The sequence below is a fragment of the Opisthocomus hoazin genome, chromosome 5, assembly GCF_030867145.1.
Source record: "Opisthocomus hoazin isolate bOpiHoa1 chromosome 5, bOpiHoa1.hap1, whole genome shotgun sequence".
NCBI lineage: Eukaryota > Metazoa > Chordata > Aves > Opisthocomiformes > Opisthocomidae > Opisthocomus > Opisthocomus hoazin.
The window spans coordinates 12,960,934-12,979,426 of record NC_134418.1 but is presented as its reverse complement, the minus strand read 5'-3'; the positions used below and the strand labels follow the sequence as shown (position 1 = coordinate 12,979,426).

Here is an 18,493-nt window from a genome sequence, read left to right as displayed (position 1 = left end):
CTAAGTGCACTTACTGCTGCACCACTGTCATGGTTACGGGCGGGAGCTGGAGCGAGACGCTTGTGCTGTTGGCTGGAGCACAGGGAGGCACCGGGCACTGCAGAGCAGTGGTCTGGCCGCCCACTGCATGCCCCAGGCATCAGTCAGAAGACCACCAGAAATTAAAGAAATTATGCCAAATAATTGGACGAGGAAGTGAAGACGTCCAAAAAGTGCAACGTTTCACATTGTCAAAATATTCAAATGCTGGCAAACAGTACTAGATAATAACGCATCACCACAGCAACGCATTGCTTAGAAAGGCATTGTAACTGGTGTCGTGCACGCTGCTTGTGTCTGAGGCTCCGAAAGCATCAAGGTGACTACTGCAATCACTGCTTTGGTGTTTTAATTAGTCAGTCAAGATAGTTTAAGGTAATTAACCGGTACTGCATTTTTTCCTAATGGGAAAAGGCAGTGGACACCATTCAGCTGTCTGCCAAGCTCAAGAGTCGAACTACGCACTAAAACTCCAACACGTACAAACCCCCACAGGCACAGATGCGCAGCAGCACTACTGGGGACTTTTTCCTCATGTACAAGAGAAATCCTCAACAGAAAAGTAAACAAGCAACTGAGAAAAACCTCAAAACCTGCAGTAATCATTCTTTCTTCTCTATTGACCAGTTTCCCTCAAATTCTGAACTTCTCTTTCCTGTTAGGCAGAAATAGTTGGCAGAATCCCTTACTTCGGTAAAAATGTAACAGGCTTAAGCTATCACCAAATGCTACTCAGCACTCTTCCCCCATAAACCTAAAAACTGATTTACAGGGTAAAAACTATGCAAACAGCTCCTTTTAATATGTACTGCTTTTTCCTGACATGCCAACAATTGGGAGTTTTTAACAGCTCAGATAATAAATATGAACAGGTGAAGCTCTGTATCTCTTTCTGCAGAGAAGAGGTGGTTGAAAAAGCAAAAGTATGAGGGTGGGAGAAAGATAAGGTGAATGTATCTAAAATAATACAACTGGGCTACAGAAAAGGCTGAAAGCAAAGGTCAAAAAGATTTGCATCACTATTTAAATGCTTGTTGATAGTATTTTTAATGATGCCTGTTTTAAAGCAGAAAGTCTAAATCAACTATCAATTAACACTTACCCAGCCAAGTTCAGATACTCTGCACTGATGATTAACCTGTCTTTGCAAACCAGCAGCCCCAGAGGAATGCAAGTAGCACCAAAACAGAGACCATTCTCAAGCTGCAAAATGCCTTGCATCTCTGCAAACACTATGCATTGAAAGTGCGAGTTAATGTTTCCTACCTTAGATGGTTTCGTTTTGCAAGAGCTAGTGCTGATTTATTTAGATGTATCTTTTCCAACAGTTTTCCTTCTTCTCTTGTGATGGGAGAAAACTGGCGTAGATTGCAGTTTCTAACTGAAGATTAGTACTGCCACCGGGATCCTTTTGCTGCTCTGACAGCCTTCGCAAGGCTGTCCATGCTACTGGAAACCCTTCCTTCATACAGACGGAGCCACTTTTATTGCATGTTTCAGTATTAATGCCTGTATTATAAGCCGCTCAAGTACCTTTCACACATCACTAGGTTTTGTTGTTAGTGAAACAGCAGGGTAGCAGACATTTCAGAATGAACCATTCTTCCACACTGCAGGCAGAAATTTGTACACCCTGCTGTAAAGAATTAGTCTCGTCTCTCAGCTATACCGAGACTTTTGCAAAGGGAAAGGCAATTGATTTACAAAGTAGATGTGGCTGCAAACAAAAGCAGCTCAACCCTAGGGCAAAGCAAAAAAACAAACTACCAAAAAAAAAATCATGTTTTAATTAATAAGTCACTGAGGTATAAGTGGCATTTAACTGACATAAATAATTGAAATTTCTAGTGTCATTCCTGTCTAGTGCCTACTGCATTTGTTCCCTTATTTCAAAGTAACATAGTTATGATTAATAGATTTAAAAAAATAGATTGATTATACTTTTCTAGACATCTACACACACACGTAAACCAGAAAAATGTGTAACTCTTTCTTCCTCCACATCTACTAAGTGCCATGCTGCCATGATACAATGTTGGATAGAGCAGCTGGACCCATCTTTACGTTTAGTAAGTGATACAACCATTTTCACCAGCACTTCTTGGACACATTTACACCACAGCCGTGTAGCTGTAAATCACGAAACAGTTGTAGACAGAAGCCTAGTCAAGGGCTGAAAATACCCCTCAGTGCTTACAGAGGCAGCTGGGTTGCATGTAAGTAAGCCCCAAGAGACTTTTCCAAAAGCACAACTTCCAACGTGCTACACTGTCAACTGTTATTCACACAGAATTCAAAACACCAGCTAGCAGCAGAGGAGATCCAGTTTGTTCATCAGCTACCAGTACAGCTGGTCGTGGAGGCCTGCTAAAAGGTGGCTCAGCGTGGCCATCGCTGGGCTGAAGCTGCCTGTCCAAGCAATCACACCTGGTCCCCCCACAGCCTACACCACATTTGCCATCAAAACATCCCCAGGAGGTTATCCTCGGACGTGAAGGACTTCCCCTAACAACCTAGGCTTCCTCTAAAAACATCATTAGCTGAAACAGCAGATGAAGAGAAACACCCCTGCCAAGTTGTCTCTCATTACAGGCTGTCAATGTTAACGAAGCCACAGAAAAAAAACACAGTCAGTGCAAGATATAACAGGGAAAGGTCTTGCTTAAGAAACAGTGGAAGGGGTTACTGTCACTGCACAAGGTAGTGGTGAGGCATCATCTAGAATTCAATGTTCGTCCATACTGAGAGAAGGTGGTTCTAGCTGGGAACAGACAGTGAGAAGATCCACCAGCATCACCAGAAGAGCCTGGAGCTGGCTTCATGAGCAGAGAGGAATTTAGCTCATTCAGTTTTGCAAAAACAAAAGTTGGGAGGAACTAAAACTGTCCTCTGTAAATTCTACTTAGAGTTCATCAGTTAAAGAGAAGATCAAAAAAGCTAAAAATTAATCTGCATCAGAAGAATTAATGACTCTACAGAGACCACTTGCAAACAGAGAGTTTGCTGGAATTGAGTTTCTAAGTATCAGATGTTAAGGAAACCCAGGCACATCCCCCAGGGGGGACCAGGAGAAGTCCCTGACTGTCACACTGTCACCTTGGGAATAACATTTGGATATATTTTAAGAAGGCGAACTAACAGTTAAGAATAAGGTTATAATTTAAGAATAGTTACTAAGTCATGAAAAACTATCTAAGTAGCAGCCAATGTTCCAGATAAGGAACACCTGATGGTTACAGACCTGCTCAAGCCAGGAGATTGCTGACAAGTGGAGAAGGTTAAATCATCTCTAATCAGAAGAACAAACACTTGGTAGCTTTAACCAAGGACACACTGGAGCAACTGGACCTCAAGAAGGACAGTTAATTAGAATGTTTCATGTATGCTGGGAACTTGGCAGCAGAATTGAGAATTCACATATCCTTAGTTGAACTACCCTCATTATAATACTAAATGACACACCCCCTGAGCTGGAGACCCCGGCCCAGGCAAAGACCCTTAACCACTGAGCATGCCTAGCTGAATTTTAAGAGTACTGTATCTGCAAACCGAGGTGAGATGGGAACTAACCAACCGTAGTTAGGAGGGAATAGCTAATAGGCAGTACTAACATTTTTTTTAACATTTTTACTGTATAAATACGCAATATAAATGTAAGGGTGTGTGCTTGATTTGTGGTAATCTTCCACCTCACACCCTGTGCAGAATAAATCAATGTCTCCTCTCTAAACACACTTTCTGTGTTTCAGGAGCTGTTTCTTTATTTCAGGTAACAACACAGCTCCTCCACACATCTCAGCAGCCTTCCAAGCCCTTGCACGGCTTGTCGGGTGGGGAGGACCAGGAGGCAGGTAGCCCTCCTCCGTCTCCTCCAAGCAAAACACAACTAGAAGACTGATTCAAGATCACAAAACAAATGGAAAGTGTTTTCTTGTTGAAAGGGGTTTGTATCAGGCTGTCAATTACCATGCAAAATATAATATATTTTCAGAAAAAAGGCAACTGCACTTATTTTGTCTATTTTTATGATACGCTTATTAGCGCAAGTTGCAATTTTAATTAATAAATAAATGCTTGTGATATAGAAAAAGAGAGTAAAAGTATTTTTAGTGCCAAATGCAGAGAAATAGATTGCAACATGACAAAAGGGAAATGGCTGATTATAAAAATCAACAGCCTGTTATTTCAAATGTGTTTATTTTCTGTGTTATTGCATGTTGTTAGATATTGCTGGATTGGGAACAGAGCTATAGCACTAAAATAAAGCCCTTTTCTCCCTAAAGGTTTTCAATTGCACTGCATTTTAAGTCAAACTACAAAGTAAACTCCAACCACCTCTTGCTCCCCATTTAAGATGTTATGTTTATCAATATCTATGGTCAGGAACAAAACACAGCAATTTCTAGGAGGGGACTGATGCATTAAACAGTGTTCTGTATGCTTCACAAGTAAAGCAAACCTTGCCTGGAAAAGCACTGGTGGGCAGGGCTTTTGTAAAAAGAACAGCAAAATAGTTGCCTTTAGAAGTAACAGAAGAATTTACGGTCTCCGTAAATTAGCTGCTCAGCTTCTTTTGTAGCTTTTCCAGTAAAAGTTCCCTGGGAGACTGGGGGCAAGCCAAGATGGATTGGAGGGGGAAGAAAGCAACAAGAAAGGAATTATAAACAGAGCTATCCTGTGTTTAAGCCCATTTACTACATGGAATGAATCTGGGCCTCAGAAAATGAGCTGAAGGAAGAATTTAAGTAACTAAATCATCATTGTATTTGGCTGGCAACCTATGAAAACAGCCATATTTTTGTAAGTTATCAGTAACTCTCACTAGTTGACTTTCCCTTCCTCTTTTGCTGAATAAACACTTAAAACGAGCAAGTGTTGGGAAGGAAGACAATATTATAAAATCTGGGCACAGAACAATTGTGGAAGCAGCTGTCCTCCTGACATTCTCACAGAAATCAGAGATGGAAAAAATCCTATTAGGTCATACAGTCCCTCCCTTTGTCATTGCAGGACTGTTTCCTAATGTAGATTTTCCAGTGCGTTGTCCAACCTTGTTTTAATATGATCTAAGTGATAGCTTCCAGCAGCTCCCTTGGGAGACTACTCCTCTGCCTAATAACTATTGCTGTCAAGATTCCCCCCCTACTTTAACAGCAATTTCTCCTTTTATTTCTGTGTATCTCCAGATTATATGCAAGACGGTAAAAAGAAATATTGATTTTGAAAAATGTTTCAGGATTCCAGACAATTCCACAAAAAATATATCTCACAACAAAAAAGCAGCCATGGCTACTTTCTCTTTTTTCTGTCTTGCTGACCAGGAGATACACAAGCGTACCAGCAAGTTGGCTGGTAACAAATACACACTGAGACGGAAGAATCAGCCCCAGTTCAGAGCCCTTCAAACAAGTCTATCTGCTGCAGACAAACAACAAATGACATAACCATGTTAGCTACGGATGCGGTCTCTGCATTCTTTCAAATCTGTTTGCTTAGGTCATGACTTTTTGTCCAACTTCCTCACAAAATGATGTGTGCATGCTATCGCCTGATCTGATGGCTGTCCATGGGCAATGCTGAAACTCAAAGGCCATTGAAAGTGCTCCCTTACAGAGGTCTAAAAGCTCATGGAAATCACAGACCGATCACCATGGAAGGAGCCTTACACTGCATGTCACCTTCTGACCACGTAAACAGGCAGTGGAAATGTAAAGAAAGCTCTTGAGATATTTCACGGGGAAACAGAGGGGATGGGAGCAGGAATTTTGGGAGATGTCATGAGGAACAGGTAGAATGCTAGGACATAGGACATTCACCCATATTCAAGCTTCATTAGTGTTGTTTCACACAAAACAACAAATTGTTTTATACAATCTTATGGAAAGATGGTTCTAGACTATGAAGTTTCTAGGTTGTTGTAACAAGCCTCCAGGCACTAAATATCATTCTACCTGTTCAAATCCATTGCCTGCTTCACATTAGCTTCATCCTATCTTTCCTATTTGACACTGACACTACATGACACTGCTGTGCTTTTACAGATTGCCAAAGTCCTTTCTCCTCATCTTTGTTTTAAACATGTTTCAGAATCTTGCATCAGTATTTTTTTCCACAGTTAAATGCCACAGACTTCAATCAAAGTTCCTACCAGCCTGCACCAGTACCAAAATAAGCAGAGACTCAGTGCTACAGCATTGTCATCAGAGCAACACTGGGACAGGGGAGAGGAGGGGTCACATACGCACTAACAAAAAACATCACCTAGAACTACAATGGCAGATGTAATCAGTCATGGTAAATCTTCTACAACAGCTTTAAATAATTAACTTTTATCAAATTTGTCATTAGTCCATCCATAATAAACACAAGGAACTCTCCTCCTGTTCAGTACACTCTCACCAAGCATTAGAAGAAATAGATACAGGCACATGTGCACCCAGGTTCCACAAATACAACTCAGCACCATTACTATGAAAATCTTTTTAACTTTTTATTCTTTTCATCATCCACAGAGACAGTTCTTAATCACACCGCACCACATGCTATTGTTTAATCATCTTGTGAGTAAAATACTACCAAATAAAAGGAGTATTTTTGTACAGACATTTCAAGTCAAGAACCAGGACAGAAAAACATAGTACTGTGAAGCCAAGAATCAGCAGAGAAATTGGAGCTTCTGTTCTTCTCACTTTTTAGTATTAATCACTCCCTGTAACCTGGTATGGGTAAGTGCACCCCAAATTTGCTATAGCTTTTACCATGACACTCTTCTCTCTGCATTCATCTCTCTCTTCTTTATCACATCAAATGTAAGTTCATTAGCTTCACCTCCAAAGCCCACCCCCTCTTACTACCTTTCATTCAGTGTCAAATCCTGACATGCCCGAAAACATGTAGCAGCTTCCACTGGTCATTTCTTACGTTTTATTTCTGAAGTTTTTTTTAATATCTTCTTCTGTTTTGCCTCTCCCACTTGAGAGAGCTGTCTGTAAACAGTGAGAAAGCTGTCTTTATATCCTTTCAAAACCTTTATTAGAAGACTGTTTTCTGAGATGTCTGTAAAAACATTTCATAATGGAAAAGCCTCCCATGCCTAACCCTAACACCCCACCATGCCATCTAGTATGGACTCATTGTTTCCTTCCACTTGCTTCTCAGTCCCTTCCATAGCAATAATTGTCCACCATTTGGATAGTTAAGTCTTTGTATGACTCCTAGCAGATCTTTCTCTGATGGAAGTCCTTTGGGACTTCTCCAGACTTTCTTAACTGATGAAGAGAAAGGAGTGAACTGAGCGATCTGGGGAACCTCTTCCTAACTCCAGTACTGCTAAGGCTTCACAAGATACAGGGAAAGGGCAGAAAGAAAAGGTGGATAAATTATAATGTTGATTGGATAACCATCATACACTTCGACCCAATTAATAAATTATATTTAGATCAAAGGAATATACCCATTTCTGACCCTGGGTCAGTTATGTGGAAATCTCTTTTGCACAAATTATAAACATTCACCTACACTGAACAACTTCCTTGCTTTTTAAAACAACAAAGTCAAAAAACCCCTGCAAAATAGCACATTTCTGGGTCCAAAAATACATTTCAAATGATTCATTTTAGTTTTTCAGCAGCTTCACCCTAACGCTGGGAAATGTAAAACAGGATCAAAGAGTGCAATTTACAAAGGAATTTACTGTAAGTTTTAAAATGTGCCTGATAACCCATTCACTTTTTACTCCTGCTACCTGAACGTTCTCCAGTACCACAAATATCCATTTAGGGAGTATGTGTATTATCAAGCCATTAAGAGAAGAAACAGAAAAGAATTCTAAAAAAAGTTTCTAGTATTTCACAAAAGTAACATTAAACTTCTGCCTTAACATCCATTTGTAAGCATATGACCAGACCCAAAAGAGCAAGTCTCTTTGTACACTTTGAGATGTGTTTGGATGATGGGTTCTCCTTACCTCAAGTACTCTTCCTGTGATATACTTTTCACAATTGTCACATCTGATACCAAACTTTGCATGATAGTCCGTTTCGCAGTATGGAATGCCATCCCTAGGGAAGAACAACAGGCCACACAGAGATTACTTTAGGCAGGTTTACAGGCTTACTGGGAGATTATACAGCTAAAATTTGGTAATGCTTCAACATTTCATAGGGTGTTTATGGACTTTTACCCCTCCAAAATACTTGTATTTATTAATTATTAAAGACTTGAATAGTTAATTGATTATTCTGGCCCTTCAGATTCTACCTTGATCTCACTTTCCTGCCTTGTTACTGAATTCCGCCATCGCCTCTCCCCCAGTCACAACACCCAGTCTCTGAGGCTCTCACACCATTTGTTTCGATAGTGTTACTCATTAAATTGTTCCACGTGTTTCGCACAAGGGAAAAAAATATTTCTTTCTACATATTATTCTTTCCCTCTTTATTTGTCTTCTAATTGTACTTCACTTAGACTTCACAGTAATTTCTCAACTGACTATCTTCACTGTGAACCAAGTTTTGATTAATACTGAAGTCGGCTGGCATTCTTAACTAGACTTGCTTAAAGACAGTCATGGATTAATCAACTCGCGAATCTGCTCTGTGGAAGTCAGTAATGACTAAGAGACTTCAACCTGAGCAGCAGAAGAGATCTTGCAGTACGTTCATGCATAAATTGAACAGTTATTTCACCACCACAAGTAATTTAAGATAGTGAACAATTTTAATGAAGAAAAACAGGAGTCTCAGCTTTTATTCTAAAATGCAGAAGCAGAGCACTTGGACTATTGCTCTGAAATGAACCTATTTTTTTTTTTAATTTTACATTTAGATCACAGTTTTACAAAAACTTACATTTAGACCACTAACCTGATGAATTAAAATAAATTACCCTAGAAGAAACTGGAGATTATTCTCCCATTTCAAAGTGCAAGTTAAACCTAGAATCATAGAATGGTTTGAGTTGGAAGGGTCCTTTAAAGGCCATCTCGCCCAACCCCCCCGACTATAAACACGGACATCTTCAACTGGATCAGATTGCTCAGAGCCCCGTCCAACCTGACCTTGAATGTTTCCAGGAATGGGGCATGTGCCACCTCTCTGGGCAACCTGTGCCAGTGTTTCACCACCTGCATAGTAAAAAAATTATTCCTTACATCCAGTTTAAATCTACCTTCTCTTAGTTTCAAACCATTAGCCCTTGTGCTATCGCTACAAGCCCTGCTAAAAAGATTGTCCCCATTTTTCTTACAAGCCCTCTTTAAGTACTGAAACGCCACAATGAATTCTCCCCTGAGGCTTCTCTTCACCAGGCTGAAGAGCCCCAACTCTCTCAGCCTTTCCTCAGAGGAGAGGTGTTCCCTCCCTCTGGTCATTTTTTGTAGTCCACATTTAACATAGTTAAATATGTTTCGTGTGCTACGTCAAAACAGCCCATGACCAGACAGATTTATTGGCAGAGGCATAATTTTATTAGACATTTCCCTGGAGAGACATAAAGATTAATTTTATAGCACACAAGTTGGGATTGCTTAGAGACTAACCTATAAGTTCTCACAACAATTAATTGAATGACTTGAAGTAAGAATGTTTCTTCTCTTGAATTATTTTGTTTGGCATTTAGCATTTTTTAAAAGAGTATGTCACAATAACTCTATCTTTACAATTTATATTTTTTTTATTATTAAATAACAAGCAAAAAGAGAACTATACCAAAATACAGCAGAGTAGCATAACATTTGAGACAATGCAAAACCTTATTTAAGAACATCCTTTTATTAAATATCATTTTCTCAGCCTCCAGTGCAAGCTAAGAAATTAAATGTTATACTTGTACAAATCTAAATCCAAATAATTGTTGAAAGTCAGTGGGACGTCAGCTCTGAAACTCCATCATCTCTAGGCACTGGTGATCGAGTTACGTAGCTATTTAGGAAAAATTCATCATATCACTGCACTTCTCTGAAGCAGAAATTAATCCCAATTGCCTTGGCCAATGAAAGCCCTGTATATCTCACCGGACACAGTCTCCCATGATATCCTCCTAGGGAAGCTGAGGAAGTGTGGGCTGGATGAGTGGTCGGTGAAGTGGATAGAGAACTGGCTGAATGGCAGAACTCAGAGGGTTGTCATCAGCGGCGCTGAGTCTAGTTGGAGGCTGGTGACAAGTGGTGTCCCCCAGGGGTCAGTACTGGGCCCAGTCTTGTTTAACTTCTTCATCAACGACCTGGATGAAGAGTTAGAATGTACCCTCAGCAAGTTTGCTGATGACACCAAACTGGGAGGTGTGGTAGATACACCAGAAGGCTGTGCTGCCATTCAGCGTGACCTGGATAGGCTGGAAAGCTGGGCAGAGAGGAACCTGATGAGGTTCAACAAGGGCAAGTGCAGGGTCCTGCACCTGGGGAGGAACAACCTCATGCACCAGTACAGGCTTGGGGTGGACCTGCTGGAGAGCAGCTCTGCGGAGAGGGACCTGGGTGTCCTGGTGGACGACAGGTTAACCATGAGCCACCAGTGTGCCCTGGCTGCCAAGAAAGCCAATGGGATCCTGGGGTGCATTAAGAAGAGTGTGGCTAGCAGGAGGAGGGAGGTTCTCCTTCCCCTCTACACTGCCCTGGTGAGGCCTCATCTGGAGTACTGTGTCCAGTTCTGGGCTCTCCAGTTCAGGAAAGATGAAGAGCTACTTGAGAGAGTCCAGCGGAGGGCTACGAGGATGGTGAGGGGACTGGAGCATCTCCCCTACGAGGAGAGGTTGAGGGAACTGGGCTTGTTCAGCCTGAAGAAGAGAAGGCTGCGAGGGGACCTTATAAATGCCTACAAATATCTGAAGGGTGGGTGTCAGGAGGATGGGGACAAGCTCTTTTCAGTGGTGCCCAGTGACAGGACAAGGGGCAATGGGCACAAAGTGAGGCACAGGAAGTTCCGTCTGAACATGAGGAGGAACTTCTTCCCTCTGAGGGTGACGGAGCACTGGAACAGGCTGCCCAGGGAGGTTGTGGAGTCTCCTTCTCTGGAGATATTCAAGACCCGCCTGGACGGGGTCTTGTGCGGCCTGCTGTAGGTGACCCTGCTTCGGCAGGGGGGTTGGACTAGATGACCCACAGAGGTCCCTTCCAATCCCTTCTATTCTGTGATTCTGTGATTCTGTGAGTGTTGACATGGGACCTGGGCTGCGTGTGTGCTTTGTGCTGCCTCTCATTGCTGTCACCACATTCAGTCCAAAACTGACAGCCCGAGGGTCTGAAGCAACGAAAAAGCATGATACATACCTCCTTAATTAACTTTTTGAGAACATCTTTGCTTATGTGAAACACATGGAAAGGATAATAACTGCTTGTTCAAATTACAGTATCGCACAGAGCAAAGTCAAACATAGATAACTAAGGGCATATTCCACCCATTGCCTTTCTATCGCTCTGGCAAGTTCCATGCCAGGTAAATGGACAAATTCTACTTTTCTTAACGTGATTTTTTCTGCATTTAATCCAATTTAGGTCATAATTTAGGTAATAATCTCTAATCTTTTATAGATCTCCAAACACTTCTAAACACAAATGAAAGGATACGCAACACTGAATTAATTACTTGGTACTAAAAGAGTGCTGAAAACACGTGAAGATGTTCCTCCACTCCACTTACTTGCTGATGTACTCTGCATTCAGTAGCTTGCCGCATGTATTGCACTTAAAACAGCCCAAATGCCAGTGTTTGTCCAAGGCAACCAATGACTGCCCATTTTTGATCTCTGAACCACAGCCCCCACAATCTGTAAGAGAAAAACCCCGTATGAGTGAATCACACTCTCTAGCAGTCATGCAACAATACCAGTTACTGCAGCATAAGGATCCATCCATGTCCCAGTAACAGCTCATGCAGGCTCTAAAGCTCGCTGCTGGTGGCTCACTGATGGATGACAAGTGGTGATGCCCTAATATCATCCTAACATTGCTAGAAGACGTGAATCATTCAAAGAAAAACTAAAGACTTAGGTTTCCTAGTGACTTAGGTTTTATTTCAATTCATTTATATTGTGTTTAAAGATAGGAAGTTTTGCTGATTATGTTCTTAAGCATCAAAAATTAACCCAATAAAATTCATAAAAAAGACTTAGAGTCATGAGGTCAAAACAAATAATTGAACCTTCATATTAGACTTTGTTTCTGGGTCTGAAACTTTACTTAAAGTTCAAAATACTTTTTGCAGCTGTGGAAAAAACTAAGCTGAAACTCTGTTGTGAACTTCTACAACCAGGAAAAATACACCAATACTTGAGATTACAAATTCCTGAGCAGTAGTGGCGTTGCAACATATGAAAGTGATGGCTGGCTATATATTTATTATTTACAGAATTTCACTTATATAAACCTCTAAAAAGTTGTAAGGAAATGAAATGCAAAACATGTCATAACTGGGTAACATAAGCTAGGATACACTGATTAAACAGGCTATATGTGAAGTAGCTATCCTCCTCAGAAAAAGTAATTGAGGACCAGACTTTTCTGGGGGTTTGGTTTCTTTCTGGGATTTTTAATGATGGATGCTTTTGATTACAGTAGTAAAAGCCAAATCCACTCTTAGCTTCCATGCCAACAGTGAGGGTTCTGCTCAGCGAAGCTACGCTGACACAGGATTTGAACCTGGTTCTCTGTACCCTAAATGAATCCTCTATTACTCGATAGGGTCCAGCTCTCATTCACTCTTCACTCTCTATAGATTCCTATCTATGTATAATTTTCTTACAAAAAGTTAAAACAGTCAGAATATGTGGAAAAGTAGGAATAAACATCCGTAATAAACCTATTGTAGTATCAATAGCTCAGTAACCCTTCTAATCCTCCTTATGATTACATCTTCCATCTTATGTGAAAACATGTATTTTTTTTTTAGGAATTCCTCATGTATACCAACAAATTGCTAGAGAAAAGACAAACCCTGAAAGACATTTAAAGAGTCATTTAGAGGCACCAGAAGACAAAAAAAACCACAACAATGACTTGCATGGAAGAGAAAGATACACAAAAGCATTTAAAAAGATTTATCTAGTTATTAAGAAAGAACTTCAAACACAGGATCTCATTAAAAGATTGAAACAGTCCTCCTAAAAACTTTCTGATTTAAGATTCTATTTAGTTGGTTACGTGATCCTAATGAGATGCTCTGTTAGTGCAGTTCTAAATGTTTAATTTCTGAGTGCACAGCAATAAAGGATAGTTCTTATTTTCCTTTAGTGGATTTGGAATGGATTAAGGGAGTAATAGGATGTCTGTCTAACATCACCCTGTAGAGCACCAATATGTGGAAACAAGCCCAGCACAAAAGCATGTGCACCACAGATCAGAACATTTGAGTTTTGCTAATAAAAGAGAACATTTGGGTGTTTGCCTGGATTTAGTCCCATAAAACAATAAACACTGCAGTATCTATTCTTTAATGCAATCAGATTTTTTTGGTGATCTTCCCTGCACTAGGGGTTCATCTGGCAATCTAATTTAATCTCACTGCTTGAGGGTTTATTTCACAAACTTAATGCAACACAGTATGCTCAAGATGTCACTCACCTTTCATCTGGTTTAAGCTTGGGTGAGCAGAAATGCAGCATTTTGTGAGGTACTTTTTTATTCCTAACTGCTGTTTTCTCTGTTAAGTTCCAGATAATTAAAAACAAATATTGTGGTTGCTATGACAACAGTGCCTATTGATGCAATGTCCTTGTCTTCCTGCCTTGGATGCCGCATCCTTTGGTGACTCACCCAATTTCAACCAATAACTCTGCAGAACACATCAATTTGCTGCTACATGTTGATATTCTTCCCTGAGTACTCTTTCAACATCAACACTGCCACAAGAGGTTTCCACAGCTAGCATTTTATAAAAGAAACAAAAGAGGTAGCTAGGTATTTATATAATACTAAAAAATTCAAGGACTCTGGCAAAAACCAAATATTTGACATTCGTCATTTCTTTTAAATATAATGCATAAAGGAGGTCAAAACCAAACTTGGAGGATGAAAATAGAAGGGCTGGTCAGAAGGGGCAGTGATTTTGAAAGCTCAGTGGGTCACAAGAGATCTCCTGAAAGCATTCTTGAGCTCGTCAGAGATGAACAGGATGACAAATAACATACACAGCACGTACCAGGCAGTTCTGAGCCAAGGGCAAAACCAACATAAGAGCGGATCAACATATTACTTGGTCCTTGACTCAGCTTGCTTTAAGTCATCTGTTTCTGTGCGTTACTGTTCTTTTACAAAAAGAATTGTTTACTTAAAACATTAAGGTCTTTTCCAAGAAGACTGTTGTTAAACAAGGAGACACTAATGCCATTTATTGCTTTGTGTAATAAGTAGCTTAGCTATAGACAGCCATTCTGGACTTTCAGTTTTCCAGTTCAACCAAGATGTCTCTGACACTGCTTGTTTATTCCTGAAACACTGATTCTAACCTAAGGATTAGTAAGTGCTTGGAAAACAGTTGTTACTGCACACTTCTCTTTCACATATTACATACTAATCTGAATGTTTCCCGATATTAACTTTTTATATATTTGGTTCATTTTCTTTATATTGTCATTGGTTGGGCTCTGGCATATCCTGTTACATACACATGCACACACCTCCATGTATTTGTGGCTGCAGTGCTTCCCCCTGACCCATCAAAGCTTTGTTCCCCACACCAAGAAGGGATTATACTGTTGCTACCCAATTTCCCAAAGCTCATGAGCTCGGCAGCTCCCGGGCCAGTTGGGTGCGACACGTCACCATGAAATCAGAGGATGCTGCCCTGCAGCAGCACTGCAAGACACTGGGGAAATAGACTAAGGAGGAGATAAGAATGGACATAGTCTACACAAGTAAGGAAGATATTTCTCTGGGATCCTGGGAACATCATGGCACAATTTACTTGCAGACCAGACATGGATCTCAGTTTTCCCTTTAAGAAGCCATGGTATCCATCAGCTCACCCCCATCACTACATCATTTGAGAAGCAGAGCTGGTAAATCTCAGGTGAAGATAAAATCAAATTATTTTAAAAGTCCAGTCTACAGTGTGGCAGACATCCAGGTTTGAACCAAGACTTTCATCTGAATCCACTAAAACCTGTAGCAAGCAATATTTCCTCCGTTTCTAATGAGTTTTAAAGCACACCTGTATTTGATGTTTAAGTACTTGCATCTGTTTGAGATTTTATTCAGGGAAAAGCTACACTTGTGTTTTCCACGGTCAGGTTTTGCCACAAAGATATGCTTCCAGTGCTCTGTCTCTCTGAGGAAAGTGCTTTGCTGAGGTTTGCAAGTACCTGTGCACTGGGGAGGCCCAGTGCAGCGACCTGAGAGAGCTGGGGAAATGCAACCCAAGAAAAACTCTCTGTGGGGTGTGCGTGTGTACAGAGAAAGGGAATGTAAATACATTAAAGGATTCTGTATCACAGATAATCAAATGAAGTTGTTCTGTCAGTGCTCAATCAGGCAAATAATTTCCTTTAAAGTCAAAACCACGTTTCCCGTACGACAAGGAGACAAACAGATGACAGCCTGTGAAAGTATGGATCTGCAAATGCGGCCAGCCAAGATAGCTGAGGATGACCCATCTCTGGAATAAGTGACAAGAGAAAGCAGTAAGAGAGAGGGCCATCCCCTCCCCAAAAGAGAACAGCATCAGAAAGAGAGGAATCAGCATAGCGTCTCTCATTGCATTCACACAGCAGCTTTTGCTGACAAACTGGAGAGAGGGGACGGTGAAAACTTCTGTAGAAAAGAGAGATGTGGGGAAAAACAAAGAAAATAAAGGAGAAATTTCTCCCTGAAGTGAGCTGGATTCCTTATATACAAAGAATAGCAATCTATGAGGTCCCTCCTCAGCCATGTCTAATCCAGCTCGATGCAATACGATAGTTATTAAAAATATTTCTCTCTTTGCTGTTTAATTAAATTGCTGTTGATATTTAATTACAAATAGGTGGTGGATGAATGTTAAAGTGTGGCAGCTCCTCGTGAACAAATAAGCAGAGGAACAGAGGTCAGAGCAACAACACCACTCTATAATCTGCTGCAAAAGCGTGTTATGAAGAGACCACGTTTCTTCTCTGCAGCGTTTGAATTTTCTGATAGTACACAATAGTACAGATGTCAAGGAAAATGTCCCTCTGGTCATGATGCATACCTTAATACCTTCCTGTGTAGTATTTAGCCATGCAGCCATGTCACTGATATTTTCTGAAGCAACCCTGGAGCACTTACAGATGATTAAGTATAATGCTGGATTTTATTTTAGCTGGAGTTGGAGTAAATCCTCAAAAAAATCATTAACATTGATAATACGCCTTTCCCCAAACAATTTGATTTACTCCAGCTTTAATCAAATGTTCTGGGAGGTTTTGTGTTTGTTAACCCTATAATGGTACCATTTGTGTTTCTTTTTAACATCAGACTTCTCAGAAAACTGCCATACACTTTTTCACATGGCTATTTTGTATTTCTTGACACCTCGTAAGCAGCATAGCGGTAAAAATTCCAGTTAAACATACTGATGTAAAATTGTGTTCTTTAAACACGTGCAGACTAAGAAATACTAGCGGAAAAGAGCAGAAACCCCCACTTACTTCTCAGGTTCTGTACGGGGAAAGAGCCAGTGCTGCTGGAAGGGGGCAGGGAACATTTCTGGCAGATGCACTCCTTCCCGTTAAAAGTCACCCGGTCGCCCGCAGGGAAAGGTAGCCTAAAACAGAGGAAAGAAAAGCACACAGGTTACAGTCTCACGTCCTATCAAAATTAAGTATCTTCCCATACAGGAACTGATTATTTCTGGTTTCTTTTTCTCTATTTGCCCAGTTCTCATTCACAATTTTCATCCACCTGGAGGCTAAAGAATCAAAGGGACATATCAAACGGACAATTGCAAACACAGATCTCACAGCTACTTAGAAAAAAAATAGTATCTAGAGATACAAAAACACACTGAGCACTCAAGTCCAAATCCTTGTGTGTCTAAGTAGTGTTGTATCAGCAAGGGTTGATCACTAACAGGATCAGTTACAGAATGAAAATAAATGTGGCATTACGGGGAGCAAGTACAGGTAAACGCAGCTGCTTTTATGTTGTTAAAACGCTGCATGAGTGTGATGACTTTTGTACACTAAAAAACCAGCTCTTGTCCTCCCAACTTCGATCATATCAAAGTCCTTCTCTTAACCTATATGCACAGAAGACAAATGTCCATGAACTCTCATAGGAGAAAATATATCCCAGTTATAAAACCCAAAGTGTCTACATTACTTGTTTACTCTACTCAACAACAGCTCTCTTCACACTTAATTAAATCCATCCTTTTTATCCATGTCCTTAAAACAAAAAGCTTTCTGCTGTGAGCTTTCTTGTCTGGGCACAGAAACTACTGAGGTTTTTTCTCTAAGAGGACCAGATGGACAAATCACTTCACAATGCAGCAAAGGATGGTGAGGATTTAGAAACACATTGCACTCCACCCAAAGCTCACGTCCAACTAAATCCCAAACAAGCTGTCAAAATATGGCTTAAGTGGGGCACAAACATAATGCAAGCCTTCTGCCTCATGAAGTCCATCTGATCAGATTATTTCATTAACATTTCATTAAACTCTGCCTGACATTCCCCCACAAAGGCTATCCGATTCATACCAATTGAGAGGCTGTCTTCACTACAAAAGCTGCACAGATACTTCTTGCTAAGCGTAAATATCAATTCACTCCCTAAACCACCCAAGAGTGGCTTATTCTACATCAGCATTGCATTTAAAAGAGAATCCTTATTACTTAAAAAAAGAGAACAAAATCAGTGCTGTCCTTTGTTTCTAAATATTACTAAAATCTATTTAAAACCAACTAAAGAAGTGTTCAACACTGTCATCCATTTTGGACCATAGGAAATACTTTAAAAATTATGTGGACACATGGAGTTTAAATATTTGTGTATCTTTGGATATCTGATAATGAATTCTGCTTTTCACTTCTTTTTTTCCCCCTTCACTAATGACTTAATACTCCAAATACTTGCCACCTTCTTACTTACCTAAAGTTAAGCCAAGGAAATAGCTTTTAAAATTGCCCTGTTCTTTGACACAACTAGATGTTCCATGTGTGATTCTGGTACCAACAGGCCCAACGCCATGTTAGTACAGAACCAGGAGTCCTAAATTTCCACCTGTTCAAGAGAGGATTTTGGTACCATGAATTCTACTCAATAACCTGATCAGAAGAAGACAACACTGTCTCTAGTCTAACAGACCAGATGTGATGGAGCTGCACTGCTCCAGCGAGCAGCAAGTCTGTCCCGTCTTGCAGCAATCCAGCAGCAAGCTCCTCTGTTATGTATTAAAAAAAAAAATGTTCTTTTTAGGTCATAACTGTTATTTGCAATGGATTTTTATATTGCTTAAAGTCACGGAGTTATATTCTATATATTTTCTATTTATATATATATTTA

The 18,493-nt window shown here is 40.4% G+C and overlaps 1 protein-coding gene across 12 annotated transcripts in view; it reads right to left on the bottom strand.

The window, feature by feature from the left end:
- ABLIM2 (actin binding LIM protein family member 2) overlaps positions 1-18,493 on the bottom strand; it is a 150,578-nt gene that overhangs the window by 67,227 nt on the left and 64,858 nt on the right. For 11 of the 12 annotated variants that reach the window (XM_075420440.1, XM_075420441.1, XM_075420445.1 and 8 more), the window contains exons 4-6: positions 16,636-16,751; positions 11,676-11,802; positions 8,006-8,099 (exon numbers count right to left, since the gene is read on the bottom strand). In XM_075420440.1, coding sequence (XP_075276555.1) covers positions 8,006-8,099; positions 11,676-11,802; positions 16,636-16,751 — 337 coding nt within the window. Of the gene's footprint in view, positions 1-1,305; positions 1,610-8,005; positions 8,100-11,675; positions 11,803-16,635; positions 16,752-18,493 lie in introns of those variants that run through there. The other variant, XM_075420452.1, reaches the window with a different exon arrangement.